Source organism: Fusarium oxysporum, chromosome 4, assembly GCF_000149955.1.
Source record: "Fusarium oxysporum f. sp. lycopersici 4287 chromosome 4, whole genome shotgun sequence".
Classification (NCBI taxonomy): domain Eukaryota; kingdom Fungi; phylum Ascomycota; class Sordariomycetes; order Hypocreales; family Nectriaceae; genus Fusarium; species Fusarium oxysporum.
Genome location: NC_030989.1, coordinates 16,623 through 28,300, shown reverse-complemented (window position 1 = coordinate 28,300; position 11,678 = coordinate 16,623). Strand labels below are relative to the sequence as shown.

Genomic DNA, 11,678 nt, shown 5'->3' with positions numbered 1-11,678 from the left:
AACCCATTGTTTGAAGAATGCGGATTCGTCGGTTATGGAGACTGTCTTCTACGAAGTACGGGGCTCCACATCCTCCATTGCTCCCCTCAAAGGAAGAGATCGCGATATGTCACTTTTATCACTCTACAGTCGAGAACCTATCGATCCATGATCCAACGCTTTCCCTCCAGGAGCAGCTACCGCGCCTCCATGCTGAATGTAGGCAGGATTCGGCTTTGAACTTGGCATTGGAGGCAGTGTCGCTTGTCGCTTCTGCGGAAATCATACCCCATGCTACCCAGCTAGGTTTGAATCGATACCTCAAAGCCGTTCGAGCCCTGAAGGAAGCAATACAGACTGAGCACCTAGGCTCAAATCACCAGGCGTTGTATGGTGTTCTACTCCTTTGTGGCTATGAGGTCAGCATCCGAATCTTTGTTGTTAACTACTGTCTGGGTCCAGAACTGACACGTTTTAGACGATGACTGGCCATTCGTCTATGCCTTCGGCATGGGGGGGCTCATGTGGATGGGGCTCTGGCTCTTTTGAAGCTTCGGGCAAATCATCTTGACTCTCCCTTCTCACGCAGTATCTATTTCTATATTCTGAAAAACGTGGTATGATACTGCATTTGGTTTCTTCGCACTAGAAGCCCTAGACTTACGCCGGCAGGTTATGAGCCAGATGCAAATATGCGAACCTGTGGATGAGCTCTTCACTCAAGGGTATTATTCTTCATGTCAGGGCCCAGAGATCCGCCTGCTTTCAATAGCAGCTAACATACCACGACTTCAACACCAAAGTATCAGTCTTACGCAACTCGGGACGACTGAGATAGAAAGAATAATCCACGATGCTAATGCGTTGGAATTTCAACTTTCTACTTGGGCAAAAGGTCTCCCACCTGCTTGGTCCTACGTCACTGCACTGCATATCAACAGTGATGCACGCTCAGAATATGCTCCGCGAAGCGCCCACAGATATGCTCACTTTTATACGGCTCGCGTATGGAACTTCTACCGTGTCTCGCAGCTTATCCTGCTTTCAATTCGACTCCGCGCTTTCTCTGCTTTGCCATCATCATTAGATACCCGTAAGATCGCAAAAAGAATGGCTGAATTAGTGGATGATATATGCGCAACTGTGCCTTATCTTCTGGGCAACGATCTCTGCAAGATGAACCTCCAGCTCGTCACCAACCACAGGAGGCAAGAAGACTCTTTGCTGACCTCATATTCTACTGTTAAAAGAGCCAGGAATGTACAAACTGGAAAATTCTCTCTCGTATGGCCCTTATATGTCGCCCGCAGCGCCTCGGAAGTACCCCAAGGACAGAAGGATTGGATACGCAAACAGCTTCAATGTCTTGCACAAGACGGTGTTCCTATTGCTCAAACAGTCTGCAACGCGGAGAGTCAGATACTCTTTGGAAGGCCTGAAGTATTTCGCTTTGATTGCGTATGAAGTCTTGGGCTACACTTAAAGGAACGCATGATCTTAAATGTGTAGGGTTCAAAACAATATATTCCGAGATACTGTGACTAATAGATGCTATCCTCACACAGATATGCTGATGTACAGTTATTTAAGAATGTGCAACAGAAACGATCTTCTCATCCTCGAGGAGCTTCTCCATTGCTGCTGTTGATAACCCAACAACAACATCCAGACCACCATCCTTCAACCTTGGCAATATCATCATAGTACCATCTGAGCCTTCACCTGGTATACGAACAGCGTCCAGTGTGCCAATAGCATAGCCCCATTGATGCCCATAAACGCCAAGATCAGCCCATGAAGACTCAACAACATCTGGCCCTAGGAAACCATTGAAGGATAACTTGAAGTCTGTAGGGTCAGGCCGCGATTTCAATAGCCCAATAGTTGAAGTGGTCCTTCTGGGACTGTTGAAATCGTTCAACGACCTCCGTATCGTGGCTGAAGCTTGCTTCAATCCATTGTTCGATATCATGGAAGCCACGCTGATCTTCTCAGTAACGCAGCCCATGGAAGCATTACCCATATAAGAAGGTGGCAGTGGAGGGCTCATTCGGTTGCGAATATTTACTGCAAAGCAAAAGCGCGATGTTGAGTCCCCAGGGGGATCGTTGAAGACCCCAGAATGCATTCGTGCCAAAGTCATGCGCTGCCATATAAAGGCACAGAGAGCATCATGTGAAGAGAATGCTCCTGCCTCTGCTTTGAGCTTCGTAAGACTCTTTGGTGAAAAGTGGAAAAGGTGACTTGCGAGGGGAGGCATCTGGAATCCAGACATGCTTGACAGATCACCCTCCGTAGAGTGAGGAGTAGGCATCAGAACGTACTCAGGAAAGGCAGCCACGTCGGCGTTGCCAAGATCTCCTTCCATCAAGGGACTACGATCGTTAGATGGTCCATCTAATGTGGACAAAGACCCGGAACCACCGCTAGCTACAGCAGTATTGTGCGACCAGGTGCTCAGGATAGCGTCCAAGGCCGATGCGTCACATGCTGAGTGATGAACTCCTACCGTCAGCAGAAGACCGCCTTTGACAAAGTTAGCCTGAGCTGCAAAGACCGGCTGGTTGGGCCCTTGTGGCATAACGTCAATAGGGCCGACCTGAACTGTAGTGAATTCCGCTAAAGGAAAGTTTCGCTCTCGTAATTCTGCATAAGATGGCAGTACGTCAGTGAGATCCTTATACCTACACAGAGTTTTTGTAAGTAAGTGTCTGGATGAGATTTTCAAAGATATACCACGTACGGGAACATGAATCCGCCTGGTGAGTCGAGAATCTGGACCTTTCGGGTCTTGGGATCCTGTCCTTCCTCCGGGCCCTGATCAAGACAATGATATTAGCAAATGTAACCCCAGATGGCCATTTCAATACTTGCAATATGTCCAGATATCCAAGGAATAGAAGCGACAGTGTGAGCTAAGCCCTTCTTCAAGTTCTCATATCTGCATCCGTCAGTCTTCTGTCTGGTACAAGGTCATATACGAGACTCACATCTGCCTCTTATCCATACCAGGATTAGTTGGATAGCAAAGAATCAAGCGGATACCATATAACCTGGGCATATTCATGTCCAAAGGGGTAAGCTTTTGCTGTGCAGAGGGTGGCTGTAGGCCATAATGCTCCAAGGTTACAAGAGAAGGATCTTGTTCGCCCTGAACAGTAGGTGTCTCGGACTGGAAATTGAGAGTAGAAGGCATTGTGATGACAGGAAAAGATGGGAACGATGACCGAAAGAGAGACCAACAGGTGGAAAGGTAACTCCTTAAATAGATGATTCAAGATTGCTATGGTAATTGTTTGAGCCTGCCAACGCAGCTGGTCCTGGAGTCTTTTGATGTTGATTGGACAGCTCAATGTATACTACATTTGGTTAGTGTGCTTATCCCCCGGCCATGTCTCTGATGTGGGCCGGGGCCAGTAGAAACCCTGGCCGTTACGGGACTACTGGATCCCATATGCCTGACTCCCCTCGAAAGCCTTGAATTACCAAAATGTCAGACTCAGGGGGTCTCGGCATGCCAGTAAGATGACCAAAACATAGGAAACCCCCGCAACCTTGCAATTATATTAAGCATTTAGTTTCTTATTTTTTTAAAAGTCTTAAAACTCTAATTTACCCTAGTTTTTATAAGATTAATAAGTCTTATATTATTATTTCCTATTTGGTTTATCACGTATAATTAATAGTATTATATAGCACTCCACTTAGATAAGTATTCTCTTAGGTATTATAATTCTGCTAGAAAATGAGGCTGCGATAGCGTCTACTAGTACCCAGAGGTCGCCGAAGTAGCTGTTGAACCGGTTATTGTGTAATTCTTGATTAAACTGTCTGATGACCCTCTGGGATCTCGTTGCCCCTCATTTTGGGCATATTGCCTTAGGCTAATCCTATTTGAGACTCCTTCTAGTCAGGTGATCGGCTTTCTCTTATTCCGAGGCTCATTTGGGCTAAACGCTTTGCGGAATCCCGTAATCAAGCTCTGTTACATGGTACCGCTGGTTTAACAATAGCCTTTTTACAGCACCTATTAGAACAAAGCCACAGCGGTCAATCCACTGGACCTCGAGACTCTTATACCCGACTTAGAGGTTGTTGCCAGATCGGAGATCGTGGGGTCGTGAGTTTGATATCTTGACTAACAATTTTTCAGCCCTGTCTACAGATAAAGTAGCTGAATTGGCTTGGTAGGCATGTGATATGAATGCATTTTAGTCTCTCTGAGCTGAACCTTGTTACCCCGACAAGATAAGACCAAGTAAGATTTTCGTGTTTAGTTACACTTTAGTATATTACTAGCAGATAATGTTAATGAATCTTACTGGCTAGATTGTAATGGACGGAAGGCACGGCTTAAAGTGGCTTGATGATAAAGCCAAGCTGGATCCTTTATCTATTTGCCTTATAATTCGTCGATAAGAAAGATAAGCTTTGAGGTTTGATTTTTTGGATATTAACTCTCAGACTCCCCTCCAATTGTTTCCCGTTGAAACACTGCCATTTATCTTGCACAGCTGGATTTCTGTTGTGCTTCCATTGATTGACTTTGTCCTGCCCTTTCGGTCTCTCAGCCCAAGATGCAGTCAGACGGCTCGGACACCAAGCATGGCTTCGCGGCCACTTCCGACTCAGAGCCTGGGCAAGTTGGCCCGGTGAGGCGACGATTCGGATTCAACTTCAGCCTCGAAGTTCACCAGGAAGAGAGCTCTTTTGCAACGACAAAAAATACCTCCAATGCGGATTTCGACCCGATCCCCCCTTCGAAGCGAACCTGGAATTGGGGCGCCTATGTGGCGTATTGGATGGCAGATGCGTGGGCTGTGTCGAACTGGGAAGTTGGTAAGCTTGCTGCGTCATTTGGAGTTACAGGAAGAGCGCGAATCGCTGATGTTTCATGGTGTAGCGTCATCGATGATTGCTGTTGGACTAAGTTGGCGAATGGCAATTGGAGCCTGTGTTCTTGGTAACTTTCTCATGGGTCTCGTCATTACGACCAATGGAAGAATAGGAGCTATTGTAAGTTTCTCGCTTGGTGATCGTTGCTGTTCATCGACTGACTTGTTCACAGCTGCACACCCCATTCCCGGTTCTCGCTCGCATGCCCTTTGGCTACTACTTCAGCTACTTTGTTGTGCTGTCCCGCTGTGTCCTTGCCATTGTCTGGCTCGGGTAAGTGCACTTTTGTCCTCTTGATGCTGTAAGGTTAGTGACTAAAAAATGTTTTGTAGTGTGCAAACCACGACTGGAGGTCAATGCATGACCGTTCTGCTGACTGCCATCTGGCCGAGCTTTGCCAACATCCCGAATCACATTCCAGAATCTCAGGGCATCACCACTGCAGGGATGTGTGGATTTGTGCTTTACTTCCTCCTTCAGCTTCCCTTCTTGTGCATCCCGTACACCAAAGTACTACTCTATAAGCCCTTCGTGAGCTAGACATTAGGCTGACAATTACAGATTCAATACTTCTTCGCCTTCAAGAGTATCATCGCTCCGATCATCTTCCTGGCTGTCTTTGGTGATACATTGCATAAGGCCGGTGGAACGATTAGCCACAGCACTGTGATTACGAAGGGAACTACCATTCATGGTGCCACGTTGGCATGGGCCTTCTTCAACAGTGAGCGAGACAGTCCCGATGCTATCTTGTATCCCCTAACAACTGAACAATTTAGATCTCAACGGAGTCTTGGGTAACTACTCCACGCTCGGCCTCAATATCGCCGACTTTTCGAGATATGCCAACAAGCCCAGTGCTCAAAACGTGCAAGCCATCGTTATCCCCTTCATCTTCAGTACGCTTCTTCTTTTCTCGCAGTCTATTCTTTAAATTGCTAATCAGTTTCACCAGCCATCGTCGGTCTCCTTGGCATTTTCACCGCAGCCGCTTCCCAATCAGCGTACGGTGAGGTTCTCTGGAACCCTATTGATATTATCAGCTTGTGGATGAAATCTGGTTCCCACGGCGGCCGAGCTGCAGCTGCCTTCGGCGCTATCGGCCTGCTGATTGTGACGCTCGGTATTAACATTTCCGCCAATTCTATCAGTGCCGCGAATGATTTGATGGCCTTTGCTCCCCGGTATATTAATATCCGACGTGGCCAGATCCTCGCTGCCATAATTGGTAGCTGGGCTTTTGTTCCGGTAAGTCACTATACTCGGTTCTTTGCTGCTACAACATTCTATTCTCCGAAGTAACGGCCTTGGGCGTACTCAATGACTGACCTCATCCTACAGTGGAAAATCTTGGCCTCGGCTCAGAAGTTTATCGCCTTCCTCAATGGTTATACTATCTTCCTGGGTCCTATGACCTCTATCCTCATGACAGAGTACGTGCACCCTACCTTTTGCTCACTATAATGCTGTATAAGTATATTAAGTCCAGCCTTTCTCTAGCTACTATATCCTCCGTCGCGGCAAAGTCTCCGTTCCGGACATGTACAACTTCCACGGCATCTACCGCTACTCGCAGAAATGGGGAACCAACTGGCGTGCTGTGGTTGCCTTCTTCATTGGCTGCATCCCTCCTCTTCCTGGCTTCATCGATAACATTGTGGAAGCGGGTGGTAGCAAGACCAGCGTCTCGGCAGGAGGTCAACACCTGTATGTCCTACTTTCCATCCTATTCTTTTCTTCTATCATGATACTGCATGCTGACTGAAATCTGTTTATAGCTTCTATATTGGTTATATCTACTCCTTCTTGTCCGGTGGCGTCTTCTACTATATTCTTAACCACTTTTTCCCGGCCCCTGAAAGTATGGTGGAATTTGCTATTACTGGAGAGGATGTTATTAGTGCTCAAGATGCCAAGAACTTAGAGATTAAGCAAGGAGGAGTTATAACTAATAAGTCTAAGTTATCTGCTTAGATAGAATATCAAAGTATAGTAATTAATATAGATAAGGTATAAGTTATAAAACGTCTCAATGAAAAAAGAAATAAATTAGGATTAAAATAAAAAGGGAATAATTTAAGCTAGTTATATTTTTTATCTTTAATGTAGGTTGCAGGTAGAACATTAAGGCCATCTGAGGAGTAAGTAAGGCTCTCTAGCTAGCTTATATATAGCTAATTATAATAATATTAAATTAATAAAGATTTATTTACTAAGAGGATATAAATATTTAAGTTATATTAAACTTTAGAAATACTTAGGTATATCTTTTAAGGCTGACTCATAAACTTAAAAAAAATAAAAAAATAAAACAACCTTTATTAAATTCTGTTTACATTAATAGTATACTAATATTTAGCTAATTTGTTAAATCTATTACATATAAACCTCGGCCCAAGAATGTCAAAGTTCAATGGAGCTGCATGATAGACATTTGCCTGCCGTTTTGGGTGACCGACTAAACCGAGGTGTTCTACCAATCAGATGCTGCTGAATAACCACGCGCTGATTGGTATTCACAAGCAAAGACTGAAATGCGACAGACTTCATGCATACAGCCTCGGAGCACATTCTCAATCAGGATGCTCCCAAAAGCTAAGGTATCCAGTCGGCTATCCGGCACAATTATCTAAAATAGAGACAAAGAGAATAAGTATAAATTCCACAATGAAGGACACTAATTGCCTCAAGGGTGATTCCGTTCGCACTGGCAGGTTTGAGTTGAAGACTTCAAATTGATTTGGTAATAGGGCGACACAATCTCAAGACATGATTGCTGGGCTATTCTTATTTGCAACCGGCGCTTTAGCCAAGGTTAGCTTCCCGCCCATCCCGTCGGATCTCTCAACCCCAGTACAACAACGACTGTCGCTGGATGGGCCAAACAGTAAGTTCAATATCAAATTATCAAAAGTTTTATAGCTGAACTCTATTAGGTGTAACCATCGGCTGGAACACCTACGCCAAGCAAGCTAAGCCTTGCGTGCAATATGGCAGTTCAAAAGACAACCTTGATAAGCAAGCATGCTCTGATATATCGTTGACATATCCCACTTCTCGTACCTGGGCCAACGCTGTGACGCTTGGCAATCTGTCCCCAGCAACGAAATACTACTACAAGATTGTGTCTCAAAATTCAGTCATTGATCAATTCCTCAGTCCTCGGGCAGCTGGAGACAAGACACCATTCGCCATCAACGCCATCATTGACCTTGGTGTTTACGGAGAGGATGGTTTCACTATCAACATGGATCAAACGAAGCGAGATGTAATCCCCAACGTTCAGCCTTCTTTGAACCACACAACCATCGGCCGTCTTGCAACAACAGCTGACGACTACGAATTTATCATTCATCCTGGAGATCTCGCATACGCTGATGATTGGTTCCTGAAACCCAAGAATCTGCTTCATGGCGAGGAGGCGTATCAAGCCATTCTTGAGACATTCTACAATCAGTTGGCCCCCATCTCTGGTCGTAAGCCTTACATGGTCAGCCCAGGAAATCATGAAGCAGCATGTGAAGAGATCCCCATCCTCAACAATCTCTGTCCTGAGGGTCAGAAGAACTTCACCGATTTCATGTACAGATTCGGCCAAGTGATGCCCCTCGCCTTTCCTTCAACCTCTTCCGACGACGCGGCGAGAGTGAGCGCAAACAAGGCTAAGCAACTGGCAAACCCGCCATTCTGGTTCTCCTTCGAATACGGTATGGCCCATGTCGTCATGATTGATACCGAAACCGACTTTCCCGACGCACCAGATGCACCAGGTGGCTCAGCAAACCTGAACAGCGGACCCTTTGGTAGTCCCAATCAGCAACTCCAATTCCTAGAAGCCGATCTTGCATCAGTCGACCGTACAGTCACACCTTGGCTCATTGTTGCAGGTCACCGCCCTTGGTACACTACTGGCGATGAAGGTTGCAAGCCTTGCCAAAAGGCATTTGAAGGGTTGTTCTACAAGTATGGCGTTGACTTGGCCGTCTTTGGGCACGTACATAACTCACAGCGCTTCTACCCCATATACAACGGGACTGTTGATGCTGCGGGAATGAAAGACCCTAAGGCGCCTATGTACATTGTGTCCGGAGGTACAGGAAACATCGAGGGACTGAGTGCTGTAGGGAAGAATGCTACTGGCAATGCATTTGCGTATGCGGATGACTTTAGTTACGCCACTATTCGGTTCCAGGATGCTCAAAATCTGCAAGTCGACTTCTTCCAGTCATCGACAGGGAAACTCTTGGATCAATCCAAGCTTTTCAAGTCACACAACAAACAGTTTGTTAGACAGAACTAGAGAAATAGCTGCAATGTTGTTTCCCTTGACTCCCGTCTTTCATCTAACATTTCTATGTCAGGATCTTTTGTCTGCTCAAGTAGCTCATGATTTCCCCTCCTCCTCTATGTTGGACTTGCGGGACAGATAGTCTGAGACGATATAACGAATGAAAGTTTATGTTTCTCCAACGCTCTCACCGCAATACATAATCATCCACTCTCACCCCTCTCTTCCTAAGGCTATCCAGCGAGAGTCTTGGATCAAAGTTGGTCCATCGATCTTCTGCAGCAATATACCAAAACGGGGTACCATTATCCCTCCAACGTAGCTCCCATTCCTTCGGGACAGGGATGTTATCCAGCCGCGGGTCTATATGCTGCCGCTTTCCTTCTGGATTCTCAAAGACAGGCTCTTCACCTCGTTTGGCGTAGCGTAGGCGCCAACCCTTTGGCATCTCGCCAAGAATTGCTTCGCCGGCCAAGAGTGCTGGGTGAGCACACGGCCCTTTGAGTTTGTACTCGCCGTCCTCTATCGACCGAAGGACCATAGGCAGATGGCAGCCAAGAAAGACAACGACGAGGTCATCAGGCTGACAGTCCCGTGGGCCCAGCACGATGTAACCCATTTTGGTCAGATATATAGAGCGGTTGTGCATGTAGTAAGTCAAGTGTGCAAGTTGGCCACCGAGCGTCTTACTATGGGTGCTGATTCGCTCCGCCAACTGCTCGTGCATCTTGTTGATGAATGGGGGGTGGATGAAGAAGTCGTTTACATGTAACATGAGCGAAAATTGCTGAACTTTTTGGAAATCCCAAGTCTCTGAGTGGGGACCCAGAAAGCGTCGTGCTGCCTCTAGCACAGTGACTTGGAGCTGTGCTTGAGAATCTTGACTGTCCTGAGGCCCGACTAGCTCCGCAATGTAGTCGCAGCGTATACCTTGCAATCGCAATTGCTCTTTGGTGAACGCATGTGCATTCTCGGCTGAGCAAAGTGCAGCTCGACCGTAAGTCATGGGCCGCTGGTGCTGTATCCGCTCCAAGTCGGGGATCCATGTCGGCTCGGACGCTGAATCGCACAGCGACATCAACTTGAGATTTTGATGGTACGTCGACGCCCGAACCAAAGCATCGCGATGGACGTCCTTGACATCCTTTCTGTAATCAACGTCAATTTCGCTAGTAAAGCCGCCCTCTGCGAGACCCAACAGCGCGAAGACTCTATCCCTCGGCTCCGTTACCTCACAGGCGTGTGTGTAAGCTACAAGAGAGAAAAAGTCCCTCAAGTGTCGAAGGGCCGAAAAGCTGCGTGCGTTGGAGAACTCAACCATGATATGGATGTCGACCTTGCCAGCCAATGCCTCCCTTTTTGCCGCAATTATCTCGATGGCGGTCCTGAAATGCAGCCAAGGCATGCTGTCGTTTCCGACCAGGATAATGGTGTCTTTACCCGCCAGTAGGATTTCTTGACGTACCCATAGTCGACGGAACCAGGACCGCGATATCAAGGATACCAAGGCCTGCCACTGGCGGTCAGAGAAGGGCATGGGCTTGGACCAGTCGTGGGAATTGTCTGGGTGTCTTCTCATAAGAAAGTCATACTTGTCTGGCTTAAATCTTATCCGGTTATCCAAGATGTCGTCCTCCTCATTGGTAAAGTCGACGCAGTCGGCGAGTTCTTGCAGCATGGCGATGGCAATGGGGCTGTGTTCGTCGGCGGGGCCGAGCCAGGCAATGACGCGCTGGGCGTGCTTGTATATATCGCGCATTCGCAGGACCTGCGCGGCTCGCTCATCGAGGTCCCGTTGATTGATGCAAATGAGTCAGCCCAGAGGATCTGGCTATTGCTTTGGTGACGGATCTTTCGCAAAGCAGAAGCAAGATTGCGACCGATGGCAAGCGACCCCGAAGACTCTTTGTTGCAAATGCATGATTTATCGTGTCCAATCGGTTTCGGATGCCGGAGATCTATATAGTCGGGATCTGACTGGTCACCCCAGGTGTACGACATTGCATCGTACCGCGTAACATGCTCGCCAGGGACATGCTTCACAACGACAAGGGCTCCCGAGAGGGCGTCTCCCTCTTGAGCTGCGTCCAGAACCAACACCCTGATCTCATTCTCCTGCAAACTATTGTATTTGAAGTTGCCGGTAGCCATCTTGAGTCAACGCGCCTGAAGCAGAAGACACATAAGACCTAACTTTGGGCAAAGTCATGTGATTTATGTAAGATTCAAGGCTGACCCAAAGTTCTGAATGTGCCCCACAACATTTGTCCCTATTAGTCCTGAAGATTAACCAATTGACCCACAGGATGATTCCTTCAGCAGGGGACAACTCGTTGTAGGCTGTTCCATATCAGTGCTTTACATCCCCCCGCATTAAACCACTCAACATACAGCTATACATCCCGAATACGCTTACATTACAAATGAGCAAAATCCACAGGTTAACTCTGCGATCTATTAACCCGTCAGCAGTTCTAGAGCGCATTCTGGTAATTTCTCCAGGCCACGGAGAGGT

The 11,678-nt window shown here is 47.0% G+C and overlaps 5 protein-coding genes across 8 annotated transcripts; 3 read left to right on the top strand and 2 right to left on the bottom strand.

The window, feature by feature from the left end:
• Positions 1-17: 17 nt before the first annotated feature.
• FOXG_19476 (uncharacterized protein) lies at positions 18-1,443 on the top strand (the record flags this gene model as incomplete). Its single annotated transcript, XM_018399698.1, has 2 exons — positions 18-398; positions 652-1,443. 2 exons carry the CDS (start codon positions 18-20, stop codon positions 1,441-1,443), a joined length of 1,173 nt encoding a protein of 390 aa, XP_018243057.1.
• A 121-nt stretch (positions 1,444-1,564) lies between these two features.
• On the bottom strand, positions 1,565-3,189 carry FOXG_07384 (uncharacterized protein; the record flags this gene model as incomplete). The annotated part of the gene is made up of 4 exons (XM_018385970.1): positions 2,970-3,189; positions 2,854-2,920; positions 2,723-2,796; positions 1,565-2,663 (listed from the first exon to the last, which is right to left on the bottom strand). Exons 1-4 carry the CDS (start codon positions 3,173-3,175, stop codon positions 1,565-1,567), a joined length of 1,446 nt encoding a protein of 481 aa, XP_018243056.1. The 5' UTR covers positions 3,176-3,189.
• A 1,242-nt stretch (positions 3,190-4,431) lies between these two features.
• Positions 4,432-6,971, top strand: FOXG_07383 (uncharacterized protein). 4 transcript variants are annotated; one of them, XM_018385966.1, is made up of 10 exons: positions 4,432-4,818; positions 4,883-4,995; positions 5,048-5,148; positions 5,208-5,385; positions 5,437-5,599; positions 5,655-5,774; positions 5,831-6,123; positions 6,217-6,308; positions 6,376-6,582; positions 6,654-6,971. In XM_018385966.1, the coding sequence occupies exons 1-10, from the start codon at positions 4,557-4,559 to the stop codon at positions 6,847-6,849; spliced, it is 1,725 nt and encodes a 574-aa protein (XP_018243052.1). In that variant the 5' UTR covers positions 4,432-4,556; the 3' UTR covers positions 6,850-6,971. The 4 variants fall into 4 exon arrangements, with proteins under 4 accessions (XP_018243052.1, XP_018243053.1, XP_018243054.1 ...); XM_018385967.1 differs by having other exon boundaries at positions 6,376-6,971; XM_018385968.1 differs by having other exon boundaries at positions 6,217-6,582.
• Positions 6,972-7,542: 571 nt separating this feature from the next.
• FOXG_07382 (acid phosphatase) lies at positions 7,543-9,347 on the top strand (the record flags this gene model as incomplete). The annotated part of the gene is made up of 3 exons (XM_018385965.1): positions 7,543-7,589; positions 7,626-7,762; positions 7,812-9,347. The coding sequence occupies 3 exons, from the start codon at positions 7,543-7,545 to the stop codon at positions 9,173-9,175; spliced, it is 1,548 nt and encodes a 515-aa protein (XP_018243051.1). The 3' UTR covers positions 9,176-9,347.
• FOXG_07381 (uncharacterized protein) lies at positions 9,143-11,314 on the bottom strand (the record flags this gene model as incomplete). The annotated part of the gene is made up of 2 exons (XM_018385964.1): positions 9,143-10,939; positions 11,011-11,314. The coding sequence occupies 2 exons, from the start codon at positions 11,312-11,314 to the stop codon at positions 9,351-9,353; spliced, it is 1,893 nt and encodes a 630-aa protein (XP_018243050.1). The 3' UTR covers positions 9,143-9,350.
• Between the last annotated feature and the right edge of the window lie 364 nt (positions 11,315-11,678).